At 37.6% G+C, this 22,662-nt stretch overlaps 2 protein-coding genes across 5 annotated transcripts in view; one reads left to right on the forward strand and one right to left on the reverse strand.

Moving 5' to 3' along the window:
- LOC146382388 (excitatory amino acid transporter 2-like) overlaps window positions 1–7,475 on the forward strand; it is a 29,100-nt gene extending 21,625 nt beyond the window's left edge. For 3 of the 4 annotated variants that reach the window (XM_084933004.1, XM_084933003.1, XM_084933005.1), the window contains 3 exons: window positions 462–596; window positions 733–997; window positions 3,474–7,475. In XM_084933004.1, the coding sequence (XP_084789130.1) occupies window positions 462–596; window positions 733–997; window positions 3,474–3,545 (472 nt within the window). In that variant the 3' untranslated portion in view covers window positions 3,546–7,475. The remainder of the gene's footprint in view (window positions 1–461; window positions 597–732; window positions 998–3,473) is intronic. The other variant, XM_084933006.1, reaches the window with a different exon arrangement.
- Window positions 7,476–9,803: 2,328 nt separating this feature from the next.
- Window positions 9,804–22,336, reverse strand: cd44b (CD44 molecule (IN blood group) b). The gene is made up of 8 exons (XM_084933008.1): window positions 21,951–22,336; window positions 15,325–15,490; window positions 14,771–14,913; window positions 14,591–14,650; window positions 12,673–12,975; window positions 11,886–11,960; window positions 11,676–11,754; window positions 9,804–11,545 (listed from the first exon to the last, which is right to left on the reverse strand). Exons 1-8 carry the CDS (start codon window positions 22,021–22,023, stop codon window positions 11,353–11,355), a joined length of 1,092 nt encoding a protein of 363 aa, XP_084789134.1. The 5' UTR covers window positions 22,024–22,336; the 3' UTR covers window positions 9,804–11,352.
- Window positions 22,337–22,662: the final 326 nt, after the last annotated feature.

Here is a 22,662-nt window from a genome sequence, read left to right on the forward strand (position 1 = left end):
AGCTGAAAAGAAATTTAGAGTACAGCAAATTAAGCACCCAGAGGAAGCAGCCATATGCCCCAGTCCCTTGTCTCATGCTAAGTAGGAAGCTAAGCAAGAATTACCAGTCACTCGCTGTTTTCATCGTAACAATCTTTCCAAAATACTCTTATAATCCAGTGATCTGCAGATAGATGACCTTGGCTCTGACATTTTTATTGGCTATAAATCCATGGACCTTCAAATTAAACATCGAATCTCTCTTTCATCTCTGTGAGCCTCTGTTCATAAAGATGAAGAACCTACTCGGGTGCGCCTCAGCCTAAGCACAGCAGAAACTGAGTGCCTCCTTTTAACTGTGAGATGCAGAGGATGTAATGTTCATTGGTGTTTGGAGAAGTGCATCAGGGTGTGAAGAATGAGGTTAGGCAAGTGGTTTTGGAGAATGTTATTGAGTGCCGCTTTCCCATTTCTTCACCCAGTCTGACAGCCACCTTGGCCAGTGTCGGGGCCGCCAGTATTCCCAGTGCTGGTCTGGTGACTATGTTGCTGATCCTAACTGCTGTAGGCCTGCCAACCCAAGATATCAGTCTCCTGGTTGCTGTCGACTGGCTACTGTGAGTTTGATAAAAGAAAAAATTATATTGTGGTTACACTGTACAAGGTAATTTTGCCTTTGCTTTTGTATTAGGGTTTTGCAAACCCTTTACTAGCATGCAAAGCCATCTTTCATGCTGATTTGTGTCTCATCAGTGATCGATTCAGGACCTCAGTGAACGTGGTGGGTGACTCCTACGGTGCAGGCATCGTGTACCACATGTCGAAGGCAGAGCTGGATGAGCTGGATGCACACACGGCAAAGTCGGATGACATTGAAATGATGACAAAGACCCAGTCTTATTACGATGACATGAAGAACCACCACGAAAATAATTCCAACCAGTGCGTCTTAACCGCTACCGATACCACAACTGCTAGCGCCACTGCTAACAATTCTGTTGTAGTAGATGAATGCAAGGTACATTTAATGCTTACAAACATAGAGACCTGTATATAACCCTCTCTCGTGTTGCATGCTCACCCTGCACCTTGCTTGAATCTGTTTGAGTTTTAAGCATTGCATCTTTGTTTACATCATTGTAAATACACCCGCTGTTATTTTATTTCAGAAGTGAAGCAATGGAACAATAGTTGGATGTATGCATGTGTTCATTTCTCTGGAATAGCAGCTTTGCTGTTGAAAAACTACAACAAAAAATTATAGTTTATGTCAAAATATTATTCAGCATCGGTACATATGAATAAAGGATCAAATTTCTCTCCCTCAACAGTTAGCCTAATCTGATTACTGGAGCCAATTGGGGGTTGGCTCCAGTTCAAAAGGCAGCGCAAGATAATCCTCATTATGACACAGAGGAATTATTTACCAGCCACCTTTATCAAAACTTCAGAATACATGTATTAATAAACACTTTAAAGAAATGTCTTTTGACAAAATTTTAAATATTGGTTATGTTCAAATTATTGTCCAGTGTGGCGTATTCTGCTTTTTCTTAGAATACAGCAGATTTTAACTGTTAAATGGGAACATTTCCAAAGGTTTCCCATTTTCTGTAGGATTTTAAGATACAGAAAGGGAAGTGCTAGAGCTAATTAGCAGTTCATATATTCCCTACACACCAACTACAAAACTGCCAGTGAGTCATTCCCTACAAGGGTTTTTTTTTTTGCATTTTGACACCATCTATTTCTGTCCAGTGTGAGAAATATTCTGTGAAATCTAGAGGGGAGAAGGAGCTCTGGAAATGTAAAACATTTTAAATCTAATATCTGAATGTATTCCAGTCTTTTAGAATATTATATGTAAGTTCATAATGCTTGTTCTCTGACACACACAGACGGGCGGCAAAGGTCTACTGATGAGCGTATTCATTTATTAAAGGATGAAGGGCGTTACCTAGCAACGCTGGTAATCTGTCGCACAAGCAATCTGCCCATGGCAAAAAGTTATATCCTCCTTTCTCAGACTTGCTTTATTAATGGACACTTACATATGAATGTTACACAAAACCTTGCTGCTTCCAGTACCTTCCACACCACTTTTCCCTGTTTTCTGTTCTGCTTTGCCTCACATACATTTCTAACCCATTTCAAGTCCAATGAAAAGCTGTAGATGCTTGCAGAATAGCTAAAACCTAACTATGCATTCATTTGGTAGTGTTCTTTCCTTTTTTGTGTTATTTGTATATTTTGAATTTAAAATGTATTCATTTGTCTTTTTTTTTACTGCCTCTTAAGTTGGTTTTCATCATAAATTTGTGGTCCATTCCCAGGTCATTAAAAGAAACTGTCTAACTCATGTTAGGACTACCACGAGCATGCATGAACATCAGTGGTTTTCCTGCAGTTCCAGTGTTCGCTTATTGCAAAATAGCAATTCTGTCTTTGTAGGTTTCAAGTGCTAAAGAGGGCTGTAGTCAACCAAAGAAAATCTCCATTAACTGAAATTGGTTCTACCCTAAAACCTATTCATTGGTCTTGCGGAGAATAATCTTTTTCTAGATGAACTAAATCAGCTCCACTGTACTGAGTGCATTTTGCCTTATTAGCCAAAGTTATTTATAGATAAACAAAAATGTTATTAAACAAAACATTGTTTAAATTATTTCAAACTCTTCATTTTGTACTAAAATAAAAACAACTGATTTGCAGCCAACCAGCATATACCAGTGTGCATCCACATGATTTCAAACCATATTAACTGGTGATCCCAGGACAAAAATGCAAACAAGCAACATGCTCTGACCAATAAGTTTGACACCTCTCCAACTGTAATATAATTCTACTGTATTGATGAAAGTAAAAGATTCACATTTGCTTTGGTCTTGGTGAATATGGTCTTGCTTTGTTGGTCTTACTGCAACTGGCAGATGCTGGTCCCAAACCTTTTGCTTTAATAGACATACCAGTTACAGTTTCTAACATACTTATAGTCTCAAACATTTAACATGAAAGATGTGTGAAAAATTTAGCGTTAATAAAAAATGTAGCCACACTGCTGACCTTTTTGACAGGTATTACAGAGCTAATGCTGAGCAAATGTTAAAAAGCTACTATTTTCAAAGTCTCTATCCAAAGTGATCCTAACTGGAAGTTTTTGGTCCAACCATTAAAAATGAGGGAATAGTACTGGAACGACATTCTCCTTATGAAAGTAACATCAATTTGAAAACTAGTAATTATTTGGTCAGTTAACTAGTTGTTCTGGAGACTACAGCCCTACAAAGCTCTATAGCTAAAAGTAGTCAAATTTAAATAAGAATGTTGTTTACAATATTTTAGTTTATAGACATCATATAGCAACGTAGACTGAAAAAGTAGTTGATCTGATGCGTTATAGGCTTTAAGAATGTGGTGTTATTCTAAGGTCTTTTGACCAGAATTTTATTTTTTTCTTGGATCCACTGTTTAGATCTTCTGCTAACTTCTTACAGGTAACCTCAGCCACTAATGGCTCTGCTGCGGAGTGCACGCTTGTTGAGGAGGAACCATGGAAACATGAATAATGGCAGCACAGAGATCCCCTGCTTCTGGGCTCCACAAGCTTTCCTGTCTGGTGATATACAAGAATGAATGAAAAATCACATGAACAGAACTACTAATTGTTCTTTTTTATGTAGCTTACATTTCTTTTCTTTTTAAAAAAAAATTTAGTCCCTATAAAATTTTAACTGTCTATCTGACTGATATATATGATACTAATTCACTTAATTGTGAAAGGATAACATAGGCATACCTCACATGTTAGAGCGCAGTTACGTCCTGTATAGCAGACACTTGCACAACATACTTCAAGACTTGGAGGGTGAAGGAAGGGAGGAAAACAAAGGTTAGATAAGCTATTCTTAGCAATACATCCTGGTCCCCTATTTGTATGAGGAGTGAAGAAGCGGAGATGCACTGAGTATCTTACAAGTTTCTTAAAGGTGACACATTATTATAGTGTCAAAGACAAGTGGGAGTTGGAGCATTATTCACGACAGCCAATGCAATTTGTAATGAAATCCCCTTCTTTCCATCCCTGTCAGTACTATCACAATGTGTGCACATGGCCACTGCTTTTTGTTTTCATCCCAGCCTCTCATCTAAGAACAAAAGTGTCTCTAAAGTGCTTCTTACTGCAATTATAGTTACCCAATATTACTCAGTATCCCTGTGGACCAGAAAACTGATAAAGGGGTCAGGGAGAACAATAGTGAACAGGAAAAACATGCTGAGCCTCAAAGCACCCAATGGTTTTATTTTATTTTATTTTGTCTACTGTGTAGAAAAGGGATCTTTTTCTTTGTGTCACGCATTCAGTGATATTTAAAGCTAATTTGTGTGTGTGATAGAGAGAGAGAGTGCTAAGGTCAAAACATGACCAAGTCAATTAAAGGGACCAAACAGGCAGAAAATCAATCAGCTCACAGAGGCCTTTGAACTGTCACCATGACATCCATTTTCTTAAACTATCCATTTATAGCACAACAAGAGATAAAACCTCAAAATCTAAAGCGTTGCCCTAAAATTAAAATGTATAGAGTATCGGTTTTCACCAAAAATAGTAATTCTTTAATACCAATGAAAAAGACATTTCAATCAGTTTAAAACTAAATGTAAATCTAAATGGCATACCTACATAAAATATTGAATAAAATATATTGAAAATATATATTTTTTAAAGCACAAATCGGGCCAGAATGTGAGTGCAGACAATAATCTTTCCAACTTAAAAAAGAAACTACTTTAAAATAAGTGAGATCAAAAGATACTCAGGCTTGTCATGTTTACTCTTACAGGGAAACATATTTTAATCCTAAAATGTTTACTTGTTTGTAAGACCAGTGTTTCCTTGAGAATGGCCTCTTAAGAGCACAACTTTAAAAGCTTTGTCTATGAAAAATGACAGCAAAAGTCTTTGTCGAAAGAAAGTTATTCTATAATATATGAAAATACAGTGAGCACACGTTTATTATTTCAAACTACATTCCAGTGGCTGAGTGAGCCTGTGAACCAGTGTACTAGAAAGCACAGACATAGTTATTACTAAACACTGGCATAGCACAAAAGGTGAACAGCTAGAAACGTTTATAAAAATAAATTGAGAAGGAAGTAGAGCGGCACTCGGCTGTCAGATGGATTCTTGGCTTGCACGAACAGAGACAGATCCTCTCTGGGAACACCTGCCAGCTTCTTGTTTTAGCCAGATCTAAAAAGGTAAACAATATATTTTTGCCACCAGAGCTCAAGACTGTTTCTACAAACCCTAAATGCTGCAGCTGTTTATCCATAAAGTGGGAAGGTAGTTGATGAAACCAGAATATGAGAACGGACACGCACAGTTATATGCCGGGATGTTCCAGTTATCAGGTAATACACATATAATCATCTCATAGAACTAAATGATTAAAAACAATATATGGCAAATACACAAACAAAGCAGGAATGCTGTCTGTTATCGTTTTCTGGGTGCATGTGTGAGGGAGGTGAAACTGATGTCAATGTGAATTTGATTTCTTTGCACTGTATTCTTCTCTCCTCTCTTGTTTCTCTTCATCCGTGCTGAATGACCTTGCCTTGAAGGTGTTCGATTCAAACAAATGCCAATTAAAGTAACAGTAGGAAACTTAACACAACATCTAGTGCAGCGCTCTGTCATTTGTCTACTTTTATACATCACGATGAGCGTGCAGTGTTCTGCTCAACATACTGCATAGAATGATGTATATATGCACCATCTTCACACTTTTCTCCAAATGCACACGTAACAAAAATGCAAAAATAAGTAAACAAACAAACACATGGAAGGTCAGTACATTTGTAATTGTTATGAGTGAGTACAGCACTGACACTCTAACCTCTTGTGATCTTCATGACACACACACACACACATACACATATATATCTTTATATACATATACAGTGAGTAGCCGACAGTGTCACCGATGGGGATTGTGTGTTGGACCAATATTATGTTCAAACTCACGGTTTTAGAAGCATGAATTAAAATAATATGATAATTATTTTTTGCACCACTATCTTAAAAGCATGATATTTTGAAGTGCCTCCTTGCACTTTGTGTACATATTGTAGGTAACAGATGCTTTTTGTTTGTTTGGGGGTTTTTTTTCCAGGGGATGTGGGGGTATCAAAATGATACGTAGAAATATAGTTTCATTGCTGTGACATTTCTAAATGTAATCCTCTAGAGAGAAAAAAATCATCCATGTCACGAGTAAAATTAGATTAGACAAAATGTATAGAGAGGAAAATATGTCATAAATTGCTTGTTCTTTTTTATTCTCTAACACCTGTTAACTAGCTGTTTTAATTAACTGTCACATTCCAGCATATAAATATCTTTTTTTTAATCTAATGTAAGTGTTTTGAATGTTTCCTCCATGAAGATATAAGCAGTGTGAATTCATTTTCATTGTACATACATAAATATATAATTGTTCTGTTCAGTGACAATGCAGAATTCTCTGGAAATTATAGTAATCCTGCAAAAAAAAATTCTATTTGCATGAAGAAGAGAAAGAAAAAGACTGAGAAAGAGTGAGATGAGATAAAAATAGGCATGAGGAAGTTTCTGGTTTGATGAGGGGGGCCAACACGAGTTATTTGGGTGGGAAATTATTATTATAAAGGTTAGTGATAAGACACAAAAACAGGGGAAAAGGTCAGATTTGCTCTGTGTGTAGGACAGTGATGAATCAAACATAGCCTAAGAGTTGATATAAGAGAAAGCTCAAACTTCAATTGTATTCAAATGCCTGTTACAGGATACAGCAACATTCCTCAGGTGACTCATCTAAACACATTTTGTCTTTACAAAGGAAAAAAAAATGGTTTAGTCTCAGACATGTTTGTTTACCTGGTGCATTTGAAGACATGGACATCTATATCATTTAGATTCCATGTTAGCATTTCCATAAATCACATCTTCACACATTTGAACTCTGTCATGTCATCAGTCTAGGATGTTTTTAGGAATACTACTTAGTAAGCTGCCTTCACTTGACTTGCCTTTTTACTTTCTGCACAGAAATGATATGCACACACAAACACCTGGAATCGCTTACCTAAATGGTACTGACTACATGGAAAATAATTGGCACAGCAAAGAGCCAGTATATCTTGAAGCCTGTGCTTTTCTCCTGAAATGTGTTTTTTTGAAGAAACTCATACACTGAGCTGATAACCTGTTACACTCCTGCCTACAATGTGCTTTGCAGATTTTACTTTTCTAGGCCTTCCCTCTTTGTAAAGCTGTTGTTATCTTGATGTAAAGGCAGAGGTTATGTGTGGGTGAAATTCACTGTTGAGAAAAAAAAATGAATTCTTTTCTCAGTTTATGGTATACATAAAAATCTGTTTCTACATATCAATAAGTGTTGTACCTTTGGTGTACATATACAAATATAACTAATAAATGTTGATTGATAACTAAATTGCAGCTGTTTTGAGACTTTCTTTCTTCGTTTTACAACAATTTTTGCACAAAAAACAAATACATGTATGCTATTTTGTGTTTAGTTTTTATTAACTAGTTGTTTTAGTGTAGTATTACTGTATAAACATTTCTAGTAGATTTTATCTTTTATTATTTTTGATTAAGAGGGTAAGGGAGAAAACAGACAGTGAAGTATTTACTGCTTGTTTTAAGCTACTCTATCCCATTTTGCTATTAATATTGATCGTATTAATCTTCAGATTAAGGCAACAAACGGTACACATTTTGTTTAGGTGGTGAACTTGCTAAAGAAAAAAAAGGAACGGATTTGTTGATCCCATTATCCATTGTGAACAAACTCCAAAGCGTCATTGCTTCTAAGCTAATGTGGGAATCCATCAGATAGCCTACTGAATTAGCCTCTGGGCAACTGGTGATTTTGTCGGGCTTCCAGTATAACTAGCTGATGTCTGGAGCCAAGATTTCAATTTATGCCAGTTTTTGTCTTCCAGCTGAATACAGATAAATGTGATAAAAGCTAATGAAAAGCTAAATCATTGGCAGAAGATTATTGGTGGCAGTCCCACATCCCAATAGTCTTTATAGACATTAGTCCCATATTGGGTTTTACATAGAGAAATGTTGTATGTTCCTTTATAAGTAAGTCATTACTTTTGAAAATTGGCCATTAAATAGAGTGACAGTAGATTTCTGCGGCTTTTTTTTTGTTGAAATATAGAGCATTAAACACATAAAATATGACATTTGTGTTGCAGAATGTGGCACAATTTCTCTCTCTGTTCTTAAATATTGGGTGAATTAAAAAAAGAAAAAGAGAATGCACCTGATTAAGGCTAGAAATGGTTAACTACAAATAAACATAGACTGTATATAAAAGATGAACACTTTTTGTGAATGAGTCTTTCCCCTCTTTTCAATGTTTTTTCTTTTTGCATATTCATTACATTTACATGATTCAGATCATCAAACAAGTTTTGATATTAGATAAGATATAAGATAACCCAAGTAACTATAAAATGCCATTTATAAATTATAATTTCATGTCTTCAGGAGGAAAAACTATCCTACCTGGCCCTATGCATAATCAATAATTGCCCCATAACCTAAAAACTCGTGCCACCAACATGAAACTCCAATCAAGTATTTGTGATAACTAGCAAACTTTTTCACATTTTCGCCTTTGAACTCTCCCACGGATGCCATTTTTCCACTGTCTTTCTTAAAGTTGACTCATGAATGCTGACTTTAACTGAGAGAAGTAAGTTCTTTAGATGTTGTTCTGGATTCTTTTGTGACCTTCAGGATGAGTTGTCTGTCTTGGAGGAATTCTGGTAGGCTGGCCACTCCTGGGAAGGTTCACTAAAGTTTTCTCCATTTGTGGAGAATGCCTCTAACCAGGGTTCCCTGGAGTCCCAGAGCCTTAGAAATTGCTTTGTAACACATTCCAGACTGCTAGATGGGTTATTCCATCTCAATCAGCAAATTTTTAGAACATTTTCTGCTCGACCTTCTCCACTTTGCATAAAATCATAAAACAAGTTGCTGTGAAATTTTACTTTTCAAGGACTATAAAGATAAAAGCCTGAAATTTTCATTGGCCTGTATCAGTATTTCTAATGGGAAAAGACATTAAAAAATTATTTGCGGGCTGGGTAAATAAAATATGAAAAAAGTAATCAAGCTGTTCTGTCTAGTATTTGAACATAGACTAATAAAAAGATATTACATGTACAGGTAGGTTTGAATAGTATATTTTTTTACAACCTTAAAAAAGAAATCATTGTTTAAAAACGACATTTAATATTTACTCAGGCTATTTTTGTCTGTTATTAACATTTGCTTTATGATCTAAAACATGCAAGTGTAACAAATATGCAAAAAAAAAAAAAAATGAAATCAACACTGTAAATAGATGAACCACCCCTTGCTAACTATTAAAACTAATTCTGATTCAAGGGCTTCTCCATTATCCATCAGTGTCAGTGAATTAGACAGTGTACTGTGCAATAAATGCATGAAAAAAAACCAGTAATACTTCTCTGTTGTCATTGTGACTACACTGCTTGCATTTTAATCCAGGAAAGAAGCCTTCTCTGCCTTTCAAAATGGCCGTCTTTTTCTCTTTCTGACTTCTGTGTAAACATGTTCTCTCGTCACAGTGCTGGTACCATGGAAACTTCTCTTCCTGTTATGCAGCGCAGTGTAACCACTTGCATTTCCTTTCTGGCTACACCGATCGATTGCTCCCCTTGTCACTACACAAAAAGCAACAGTAATTACAGAGGGAACACCCCATTCCAGCAAATCTGTTTATGTACACATTTATTATTTAATTCAAGACTTTAGAAATTATTTCAATGACATGCGTTATTCTGTCATAAAGCTGGCTACTCTAATACATTTGCTACTTCTCTTCAAAGCAAATCATTTTAGAGAAAAAAGGAGGAATTCACAAACCTAAATCTGTTTACAATTCAAAAAAAGGTTGGCGGACAGGAATTGATCTCGATAGGAAACAATGTATATTTTAGCTTTGAGAAGGTCAGTAGAAAAGAATGCAGCATTTGGTTTACATGTTTGAGCAACTGGCACATCAGGCTTGAGCAAAGCACATAAGTGTCATCATTACAAACCCCTCTCTTGGGAACACATAGACAGTATTGTTGCAGTCTTTTTCTCTTGAAACAACCTTTCACATACAGTACAAGCATATGTTATTATGTGCAATTTGGTTCAGTATCCAAAGACAAGCACCTGTCACTTGTGTGGCAAATTTGGCATTGGAAATGGTTAATGTGCTATAGATAGAGTCAAATTGTTTCTTTTGTGCTGTCCTTTAGCCCCAGTGAATGTACACACTGTGTATATAGTATGGTTACATCTTTACTATGATTCTTCTTATCGTCAGGATAACATCAAGGTATCCTCATATTTGCAACTCAGTATAAATGTACATTATTTTAACTGACTTCAGTGATGCATAAATTTTGGATGCCTTAAATTAACTTTGACTATTGCAAAATCACAATTGTTTCATAATTGCATCCTCAGTGTTTCTCTGAGATACAGCTTCTAATTAAATGACCCTTGGAAACCTCCTTAAAACAGGTACTAAACCCTTACTATAAAAAACAAAATAAACAAAAAGACACATGGAGCTATTGCTAAGTCATTTTCAATATACATACTTTATATACAGAGATCAAGAAAAAGCTGCATAAATTAAGGTAGTGACATCCCCAGTTTTCTTGAACATGGAAAATAACTTTTCAGTTCTCAGGAAATGTTTGAAATATACACAAGCCATTAACAATAGCGAAGAAAATAAATTAAATACTTGGGGGGCTGGTGGCTTAACATTATTGATGTAAGTTAAAGAAGGTAAATCAGTTCTTATTGCTGATTTCATCTTTTCCATTTAGGCTGAATTGCAAATTTTGGGATCCACCTTATCTAAAAGAGGTGAACATTATCTAAATTTGCTGTCACTCCTCATGCCCCCTATAAACACTTGCGCCTATGGCTTTATCATCAATAAAGCATACAAATGTACAAACGCGAAAACTAACAAAAAATAAATTTACAACCCCTGAGCAACATTCAGTCTGTGCTACCAGACAAAATGTTGCCCGTAAAAGACATGGTCCTACCTAGAAGCAGCTGCTTCAGACCCACTGGAGTACTGAAGCCAAGCCTCAGCTAGACAGTCTCTGTAACACCCTTCAGTGCTTGCCACCAAAAGCAATTTATCCCCTAGAAACTGGAGCCCCTGCCCCCACCCATGTACTGTCTCGATCATCTCCTCACTTTGACACTCCTCCTCTAACTGACTATCATCTGCATGCGCTCATCCCTCATGCCAGCTGCTCTTTATCTGTCGACTCTCCCAGAGTGATGACAGTGAACTCCTCTGTGTTGCCGTTCTCTTGGACCTTCTCCTTGCTCATGAGGGTCACCATTTCCTGGTTCTGGGAGCCAGATGCCGCTGCTCCATTGCCTTCACCTGTGTCTTTTGTGATCATCAGGGTTTGCGTCTTGCCGCACAAGCTGCAAAAGCACATTTAGATACATATATAATTAATTTCAGTTTTTGCAATGCCTCACTGTGTAGTATATAGAGGGGTGTTTTACTAGGTGTTAATTGTCAGTCCTATTATGATGGTAATCCAAGTCATACCTTTTTCTCTTGGCGACAGCTGCACATAGAAGAATAATAATGATGACTGTCACAATCACTAGAATAATAACAATCCAATCTAGAAGGAGACATAAAAGTTAGGATTAAAAGGGGTAAAAATCACTGTCAGTCCAGAGTGTAAATAGGATTGCATAGTATTACATAGCTGCAATGACTTTTTATATGGTATATGTGAAATAATTTGCTTACTTGAGTCACTGTTGCTCGGTGACTTCGGCTTTTCAGTAGAAACTACCATGCGGCCTTTGCCATCTTTTGGGGGCACTGATTTCAACAAAACAAGAGATATTCAGTTTAGATCATCCTAAAAATAATCCATTTATTGGCATATAGATGTCTCAAAAATAAATATATCTTAAATATTACCATTCCCATTTAATTTCCTTTTCTCTGTGAGTGGACCAGACTGGTGTGCATTACTAGATACTACAAACTGCAAAAATATCAATAAAGCTGTTTCCCCCTCTGCATTATCTCTCCCAAAGTGTCACTTATAGTACTGTTATTAGGCCTTTAATTAAACTTATTTGAGTTAAGGTGTCAGTGCCTTCAGCAAATTAAATTGTACAACTCAAACTAACACAAGGGGGCATCCTAAGTTCTAAAACTTACTTTAGCCATCCCCAGACCTGTTGCATGAGATGTCATTATGGTGCATTATGACAGTATTTTTCTATGTTAAGTTATAAAATTATAAACAATTTGACATTATTGAAATTAAACATTATCATTTTTCATTATTCTATCTTTGGAATATACAAAAATAGAAGAATGTAGGGCAAATAACACATGACCTGAGTTCAATACAGTCTCTAGGAGAAATAGGCCTTGTATACTATGGCAAAGCATTATGCTGTCATTATATTTTATCAGTATAGATTATCAAAATCATGAAGAGTACATCTCAATCCTGAACTGAACTGCATTCATATACAAAACTCTTTGTTCTGAGTTTTGTGCTGTATGTTTTTCTTACATTTTGTTGTGGAAGAATATTCGCCATGACTCTCTGTCTCATCCCCAAGAGGAGTTTGCATTTCCTTAGTTGTTGAAACTGTTGTAAACTGTTCCAACTCATTCGACATCCCCCCTGATCCACTGTCAATTTCTGCAGGACTGGAAGTGGACTGGACTGGAAATGTACTCATACTGATGGTCTCAGTCTCTTCAGTAGTCTCTGCATCAGGACCTTTAAAGAAATCCTCTGTAGTATTAAAAGTTGGTAGAGTTGGGTCTGTCTCATCTTCAAGAGCTTGAGGTGTAGTTGTCTTCGTTTTAACTGTGGTTGATGTTGGGTTTTCAGGATGCAGGGAGGAATCAGAAAAGAAAGAGTCATGCATGGTTTAATGGTTATAACAAAACATAATTTTTACATTTTTTCTTCTGGGATCACTTTGATAATATTGAGTATTAATGGACATCAAAAGTAACTTAAAGTGACTTAGCAAGAAGCAAGAAGAATATTCGTTTTGTTTCGAGGATTTCAATTTTCTTTGCTTACAGTTTTTCAAATAATTATGCAATGCTACAAAATGATCTTTCATGTTAATGATATCCCACATTCACACATGTATCCTGCCTCTCATTCTATAGGAGCTGGGATGGTCTCAAGCTCCTTAGTGCCTTTAACTGGATAAGTGGAAAAATTGGTGAATGATTGGATGCTAATGATATATGCCAAAATGTATTGTGACAATTAAAGGCATTCTATTCTATTGTTCTGTTTCACTACATCCCAAAAGTGCTCTATTGGACTGAGATCCGGTGACTGGTGACCTCGTTGCCATGCTTAGGAACCAGATTAAGATGATTAACGACATGCTACGTTATCCTGCTGGAAACAGACATCAGAAGATCTGTATACTGTGGTCATAAAAGAATAGACATGGGCAGCAAAAACACTCAGGTAGCCTGTGGTGTTTAAATAATACTTAATTGGTACCAAAGGACCCAGAGTGCCAAGAAAATATCAGGGGTGGAACGTGGGGTGTTCTTCTGCTTCTGTAGCCCATCTGTTTCCAGGTTTGATGTGCTGTGCATTCCTTGGTTTTTATGTTGCTTTCCTACCATCTCAAAGCAGTTGTTCTCATCTGCCCTCTGACATCATCTAGACATTTCTGCCCAGGGAAACTGCCGCTCACTGGATATTTCATCTTTTTCAGATCATTCTCTGTAAACCCTAGAAATAGTTGTGTGGGAAAATCCCAGAAAACCAGCTTGTCTGATGCCAGCAACCATTCCACCTTCATTCAATTTGAACTTCATCTTGACAATTTCTGCCTGTCTAAATCCACTGAGTTGCTGCCATGTGATTACTGATATGGGCAGCCAGGTGAACAGTTGTACCTAATTAAATAGTTCTTGAGTTCATCATACATTCCAGATACAGATTATCATACAAGGCAATAATGATTTAGCCTTCACCATTATATAGCATTACTAATATGACTTTGGTCATTATACACTATATTGTCAAAAGTATTCACTTGTCTACATACATATGAACTTGAGTGACATCCCACCCTTATTCCATAGGTGTTCTTTAAATCTCAGTGCTCTTCTGTCATTCTGCCTTTCAGACTTTGATTAATGCAACCCGCCTCCTCCCAATCTCCTCCTCACCCTGGTCACTCGGAACCACACCTCACCACCTCATTTTCATCTTCATCACCACCAGCTTCTACACTCTGAGGGTTCCTCTCCTAATTCCTTTCACCAATGGGATTCTGTTCTGCTGTGATGGATCATCGGAGGCTAATCACCAAATATCTTAATTAAATTCTGTATCATAAAAAATGTTCACGTTCACTTTTTGCAAATAACCTCTCCTTATTAAACTATGGATGCCAGATGTATTAAAGCAAGGAGAGAGGGGATGGGTTTACTTTGCTTACCTGGTAGATTTTTGGTTTTTTTCAAATCAAATTCTTTGGTGCAGTTCTTCTTTGATCCAGCTGAAAACATCACCAAAAAGGCAAGTTCAATTAAATCTAGACTGAAAATTTACAAGACAATTTGTATGCTATCGTTTGACTGCAGCTGGGTAACAGCTTAATTCATTTTGGTAAAGTTACCATTTTCATCAAAGCAGTAGACATCATATTTCTCATCAGGCTGTACTTTTGCATTTATAATTAAACCAATCATGTTCCGTGAACAATTTTCGTGGCGCTTCTGTCTGAGGATGACGATGCTCATATTGCTGATCCAGCCGTTCCTAAACAGATACAATAATATTGTTAGTAATATTCTGATATTAAAATGATTGTACATTTGTTAATGGTGGATGCAAACTATCAAATTAAATCATGCTAAAACACATCCCACAACTAATAGAGTTGATGGGAAGGTGGTTTCCTCAACTGAAGGGTCAGTGATGGTCAATGGTGGTAACTTTTATTTGTGCACATTTTAGCTAAAGGGACACACACAAAAAAACACAAGAGGACCCAAAAGCATCACATGATTTAAATTAGGGTCTATATTGCAAAATCAAAACCAAAAATGAAAAAAAAAATCCCCAAAAAGGGGGGATCCGAGAAGGAAGAAAATAAATTTCAGTTACAACAATTTAGCTCGTAACCGTGAATACAAATACACATTTTTAGAAAAATGCTTGTTGATGCACCTGCAGGTTTGCATAGATGCATTATAGGCCTCCTGGACTTGTTCTAGGGTTGCAATGGTGCTCATCTGTTGCTCACACACTTTTTCAGCCATGTCAAAGTCCAAAGAGTGACGTTCATTTCCTTCAGCCCGGAAAACTCCAGCAATGCTGCAGGTTCGGGCAGTCACTACAGGGAGAAACAGAAAAAAAAATTGAATCGGTTTTACTGGTTTGATCTCTATTCACTACACAGGCCACTTGCAGTAACACATAGAGAAGACTTGTTATTTGGGTGAAGGGATTTGGAGAAAATTACAGCAAATCAAACAGAATTGCAATTCAACATGTAGTGATAATAATAATAAACTACTAAGACTAACAATACTTACACTACTGATAATAATGATAATATTTTTGTATACATACTTATCATGACTAAGGTAGTACAAACAACCACAACTATAGATTTTAGCTTAAGAGTTCACACATCACAATGTATGCTTCCTACGCCTGGAAAGTACACAAAACAAAAACATCATTAAGTAACCACTTCGTTAAAAGAACACTTTTTTGGCATAAACATGCTTTATGTCCTTACAATGAATCCACAAAAAAGTAAGTGTCACAGAGTGCCACACACTATGTGTTCTGTGTCATGTGAGGTAATTTGTGTAAGTTAGTCTGACATGCAAACTAGGGTTAGCAAATGAGCAATGAGCTACCAGACGTTTGTGTACACATAGCTACTCCTGTCATAGAGCCACAGGTGCACGGTGTACACACACACACACACACACGCACGCACGCACGCACGCACGCACGCACGCACGCACAATGTAACCGTTGGTATTGGCAAGAAATCAATTTTAGAATTTAAGCACCTGGAGATTTTCCTGCCATAAGCAAGACTGATAATGAGGGAGATACTTGCATACAAAAATTCCTGTGTAAGTTTTTGAAAGTTAGCCTGAAATTTTGTTTATGAGAAATTACAATCTCAACATCAAAATAATCATCAACACCATGAGAAACAAAAGCCTGAACAGCTGATTCAGACTAAAGAACAACAACAAAAAAAAGATAGGAGATTTGTGCAGCAAGATTCACAAATTACGAATGCAGTATCTATTTAAATCCATGTTGTTCATGTACGGAATTTTTTTTTTCTGTTTTTCTTCTGTTTGATGCTTGTTTAAATTTGTTGCCATGGTAGGTTTCATAATGCCTTAATCACACATCACACAGGAAAATGACGCACATGATTTACTATCTTAACTTCCTGCAGTCAAGTGTGAAAGCGTAAAACTGATCATACTGTTGCTCCTTGTTCCTTCCTTCAGAGCAAATGGGTCTCTTGGAGGAGAAATATGCAATAACCAAAGTTAGCTGATCAGAAACTTGTTGAAACTGTTCCACAAAACTAAAAATGAGACCACACCTTCCTTGTTAGTTGGAGTAAAAAAGTAAAAAGGTAAAAACAGACAAACCAGAAAATCTTCTCTATAGTGAAAATCAGTAAAATACTCTGGATAGACTCTAAAACAGTCTTTGGCAACAAAAAATGCAACTTTAAAAATGTCTTTATACAGCAATACAATTCTCCTGCAATCAATACAACATGAAATAAACCAGATCACATTTTAGCTGTAGTACAGAGGTTTCCAACTCCAGGCCTCAAAGCCTGGTGTCCTGCAGGATTTAGATCTCACCCTGGGTCAGCACATCTGAATCAAAGATTAGTTCATTACCAGGCCTCTGGAGACCCTAAAGACATGTTGAAGAGCAATTTAGCCATTTAAATTACTGTGTTGGATCAAGGACACATCTAAAACCTGCTGGACACCGTCCCTTGAGGCCTAGAGTTGAACACCTCTGCTGTACTATGAAAAACTTAGTGAAGTTGTTTATTTAGAGGCAGTAAAGAATAATTGTAAGGATTTCTGAGACTTATATTGCAGTATATAAACAGAAAAAGACATACTACCAGGAAATATCTAAGGTACATAAATTCTTCAAAATATATCGAAAGGCATCATGTGAAACCTCATCAACCATAGCTTGATGATTATTAATTGAAATACATTAATAATCAATCAATAATCAATCAAGCTTTATCTTTCATAGTGACGTGAGTGCACAGATTAACAGTATCTCAGACATAATACTTGATGCAGTGCTTAATGTAGCAGCAATAATCATAAATCAGATTCCTATTCTATTTTATGTTTTATCAGTGAAGCAAAATGGGATGTCTGCATCTGCAAATCATTTGGAGTAAACTGCCCATAAGTAGCCTAATGTCAATACGTTCAATGATTAGGGAGTATATCTGCAAACATTAACCAGCATTAAACTATAAAGTTATATAACTCATTAATCATTTTCATTAAAACAACTTGATTCTAAGCCATGCTTGATAAGAGAACATGTTAATCATTCAATTTTTCATGTAACCGTACTGTAAAGAGTTACCAAAAAGACAAATATTAATTTTGCTCTAGTGTAATCTTCCTTTTCTCCACTCCAAACATTGAGATGCATATAAAAATGTTATTTTTAATTTGATAGCATGCTCATCTCCTTGAAATAAAGACAGGAGTCTTATAAAACGCCAGATATGATTAAAAAATAGGTCCACCCACTTTCCACTGGCTGTTATGAGTAAACAGAGCACTAGCAACAAACGGAAGTTGAGATCTCTGCTGTTATAAGCAGTTAGGCAAAAAACAAAAGGCAGTGCAACTTTTATTGCAGAGCAATTTCTGATCTTTGCCCTCGCTAACTCCCTCGCCACCACCACTTTTTTATCTCTCACTTTCACACATATGCACACACACCTGAAAGAACTTCAACGTTTGCTGCCACATGGGACTGTGTTTCTCGCAAAAACACACAACTGCCCTGCCCAGAGAGATCAAAGCGGGCATGGCTCTGTGCGATGAAAAAGAGGCTGACATGAATCTTAGAAGCATTAGTATGCAGAGAGAACAGTCATGGGTGTTTTTATACAGCCCAGAAACCTGTTGTGCCAAGGCACTGACTCTCCCAAAGGCTCTATTGTCACCTAATGGAGTTGAAACCAAGGAGACTGTGAAGTCTGTAGATACAAAGCCTAAGAGAAAGAGAGCTTTAGCACAGCTTCTTGCCAAAACCTCCAGCTGCTGTAGAAGTAATTGACAAGCCTGACTCTCAACCCTCACTTTTTTTCCTGCTCGCTCTCATTCTGTCTTGTTTTCTTTCATTACTCTCTGCTTGTCTTTTCTAGGGCAGCAATAAAGTACAATTTGCCCCCTGCGCACAGGTGCGCAAACAGACAAGCGCATCACAGACACACGTGCGCAGGAGCAGTCACTGATAATTTCTTCTTGGTTTCACGTGGCACGCCATGGAAAACAGGAACACACGCACACGGGTTGTGTTTAATTTTATTCTCTTATCCACATTTTCTGAGGTGCACTTTACTGAAAAGGGAAGCAGCAAAGTCGTGCAGTGGTTAGCGCTGGCACTTCACAACAAGAACACTGTGGTTAGCTGGGGGCTTTCTGTGTGGAGTTTACATGTCCAAATTTATGCACGACAGGTTGATTTGTGATTCTATACTGGCCGTAGTTTTCTTTTTCACTGAGAGGCCCGTGACACACTGGCGGTGTGTCCTGAGTTTACCTTTCCTCTCACTCTGTGACAGCTGAGATAGGCTCCAGCCTCCTGTGATCCTAAGTGAGATAAGTAATGAAACCTTGCACATAAAGTATGACTCACAACATTTCTAAAAATATTAATTTAAACGTGGGAATTCAATGCTTGAACAGAAAAACTGCACGTGTCCCACGACCACATTAACATCCATTTTATTCATCAGCTATTTGTGAGAGAGGGTCCTTCAGGTTATAGCTCCCACAATGCTCCAGTATCCTACATTCTCACACTAAAGTGAAGTTGCTCTGTCAGCAGATGCGTCTTTCCCTCCATTCGTCACAACAAAGGTCCAATGGGCCAGTGGGACAGGTGAAACACAAGCTCTTATGAAAATATGCCTGTGCGCATGCACACACACAAACACACAAGAACACAAAATCAAGGTCACAAGGACTGTTATTATCTGACTTTCACTCTAAACTGTCATTTCCTTTCCCACCTCCAGGCTTCCTGCACCACCTACCCAATTCATTTTACTTTTCTCAACAAAAATACCATATTTATCAGATTTATCAACTCTGTCAGATGTACTTTCATACCCTTTCACAGCCTTTTTCTAAACTTTAAATCTAAATAAAAAACAAATAAATAAAGTTGAATAGTAAAGTTAAAAAAGTGGAAGTACCACATTATCTCTTGCAGAAGTCCTTTTGATTGGCTGACAGAGGTATAAACCATCAAACTGATACATTTACAAGAGGAAAGATAAATTTTAAACACATTTTCATGAATATTCACATTTTTATTTTTCATTCAAGAGTTTTACTTGAGCTTTTTTCAAGAGCTTTCTGTTACTCCTGAAAAAAAACAACAACCTTTGTCTCACATTATGGGAAGTAAGTGGAAGTCACTTCTTAGCTTACAAACTGTATGATGTAACAGGGAAATTCATTTAGCTTCCTCTAAAAGTCAAGAAATAACTGTTATCAGTTATTCTTTTTGTTTTAATGAAATGTTAGCCTAGCTTCACTCAGCAAACAAGAATCACATCAACCTTATTTCCCAATTTTGCAAAGGCATAACTTACTTTATCTCTCAAAATCTCAGATTCAAGTATTATTCATATTTCCATTTCCTGTGTGGTACAAGTTTCAGCTGAACCACAGATTACCTGTGTACATAGAACTTTTTCTAAGAAAGCATGCTTGTAACAAAGACGTTGATGCATAAAAGAAAGACAAAGAGCAGAGGGCACATACTAATAGGAAGGTTGAAACATGCAAAACAACAGGAGAAAAAAAAGGTGAGCAACTCTAAAACTTATAACAAACTGTAATGATGCATGGACACGGAAACTCATTCATACCAGAGGTTATATTGGTGGAAGAGACACGTGTCTGGTGGTACTCAGAGCCTACAAATTACAAGCCCTCTTGTGAGTGCCTGCACTGGAGCTTTGACCATCCTTCACCTCAAAACCTAACACAAGTACTGCAGCAGGGGTTTCTAATCCAAAGAGACAAATACTCAGCCACAATCCACTTTAGGCCAAGACCATGTACATTATGGAGACTGCTCTTGCTCTTTAACAAAGGCTACAGTGTTTCTCTAACTGAGTGCCTTATTGTTTCATTAGGATCAATTATCGATCTTTACCTATTGATAGATATTTACAAATGATCACATATGAAAGATTTCACACACTCTCACCGCTGGATGAATTATTGAAAAGCAGCAATAGATTTGATTCAATCTAAATATGGGTCTTACTGCATCCCTGGCAAAAGGCCATGCAGTTATATATTAATTTAAACTGATCAAATAAATTACATGAACTGCTGGGTAAAAAATTAATATGACAACCTTTAGGGCATTTGCAGGCATTACTATGGACTATTTATATGATATATTACTTATAAATCTTCACAGAACCATTTCCTGAAGCCACGCAATAACTATCTTTAAAACTATCTAGATATCTTATGGATGTCTGGGGTGGTCACTGGTCCACAAGACCTGCTCTCATTTCTGTGCTTGTGGCAAAAAAGATGTTGTCTGGATCAGGATGAGTAGTAACCACTGCAGGACACTTAAGTTTCCAGACACCAATTACTCTGACACTCAGACGCTGAGATACAGATGCAGACACACATGCACGCAGCTCACAGCTACACAATCCACAATGAGTCTTGAGGGGCAAACACATGTTGAAGCACTATGGGGGAAAGTGGATCTACCCCCCCTCCTCCTTCCTACATGCACTTGACTTCACATACATGAGCGGTTCAGGTAGGTAGACTCATATTTGCCTTCAAATCCGGGTCAAATTCATGGCTTGGTGTTGATTGTTCTCTGGTGCAGTGCCAAAGGCAGTCTCTATGAACAACCTCACCACCAGCTCCTGAGAGAATAAGCCAGACAAGCCCCAGACCTGTTTGATTCTGTACCAGCTTCACCTCCTGAGATATACCGCTCCAAGCAACAAATCCAATCAAAACCTTACACAGAAATAGCATGTGTGACAGAGACAAAGAAAAAAAAGACAGACAGAGAGACATTGCCAGGATGATTACATCCTTTGTGTTAGAGGATGTAGCATTAAGCGTGGCAGCAAAGAAAAAAAAAAATCTCCTTCTGCTTCTACTTTAAAGCTTCTGAAAGCTAAACTGGTCATCCAAAACCCCGATAAGGTTCACTTGCCACCGTGCGAACAGAGAGTGAGCAAGAGCGCCTATCTCCTTTGTGTCTATCAGGAGTCTCAGACTGCCAGACTGTCTGTGCTGGTGTTGCTCACAATGTCTCGCCGGCATCTACACATGCATTCTACAAGCAGCAGAACAGAGTCTCTTTCTTTTAAGTGTTGTCTTTTTCCACAGAGTAATAACAGTGTCTGGTTAAAATCTTTTCAGAAACTCCTGCTGCCTGAGAGACCGGTACAATTTAGGCAAAATAAGAAAAAAAAAATCCCCATACAAAGGGAAATCCACTGGGAAAAGGCACAATCTCCTCACCTTGAATTTCTGACCTGGAGGAGGCCATTAATCCCAACATGACCCCCAAGATAAGCATCCACATCCTGGGCATTGCGATTGCTGATGAGCTGGGTGAGTAGCAGTAAAGGTGTTTAACAGTTCTCCTGTGGTCCCGTCTTCTTTCAGCCAGGAGTGACGGTTGGTGTGTGTGCGTGTTTGTGCGTGTGGGTGTGTGTCAGAGTAAAAGAGAGCAAATGAGTAAGAGAACAGAAAAGAGAGACAGAGAAGAAACCTGGTGCTGTGGAGGAGAGTTGCTGTGAGTGTCCGGTAGCTGGTGGAGCTGACTCAGATTTTACCCCAACTTTTCGATTCTCTGCCTGAGAGACCAGTGGCACACCACGTAGAAGAGTGATTCATTTGAGCACACACCCTTGTGCCTCTCCCACACTTGCCCCACCCCCCTGCTGCCCCACCTCACACAGACTCCCCCTCTCTTCCTCTCACTTGCTTCCCGTTTCTACAGTTTGCAATGAATAAGATGAACGTCATCTCTTCTTCTGTCTGGCTGCTTATCCTCTCCCTGCTTCCCTACTGCTCCGCTGCCTTGTCTCCTAGCACCCCCAACTTCCCCTTTTCGTGTTCTTGACAGTTGTAAAAGAGCCCATCTGTTTTCTCTTTAATCCTCACTCTATTGTCATCAGATTTTTTTGCTTTCTTTTTTGTCTTGTGCTCCTTTGCACTTTTTCTGTCT

This window comes from Perissodus microlepis, chromosome 7 (assembly GCF_051167445.1).
Source record: "Perissodus microlepis isolate ML-2025 ecotype Zambia chromosome 7, ASM5116744v1, whole genome shotgun sequence".
Classification (NCBI taxonomy): Eukaryota; Metazoa; Chordata; class Actinopteri; order Cichliformes; family Cichlidae; genus Perissodus; species Perissodus microlepis.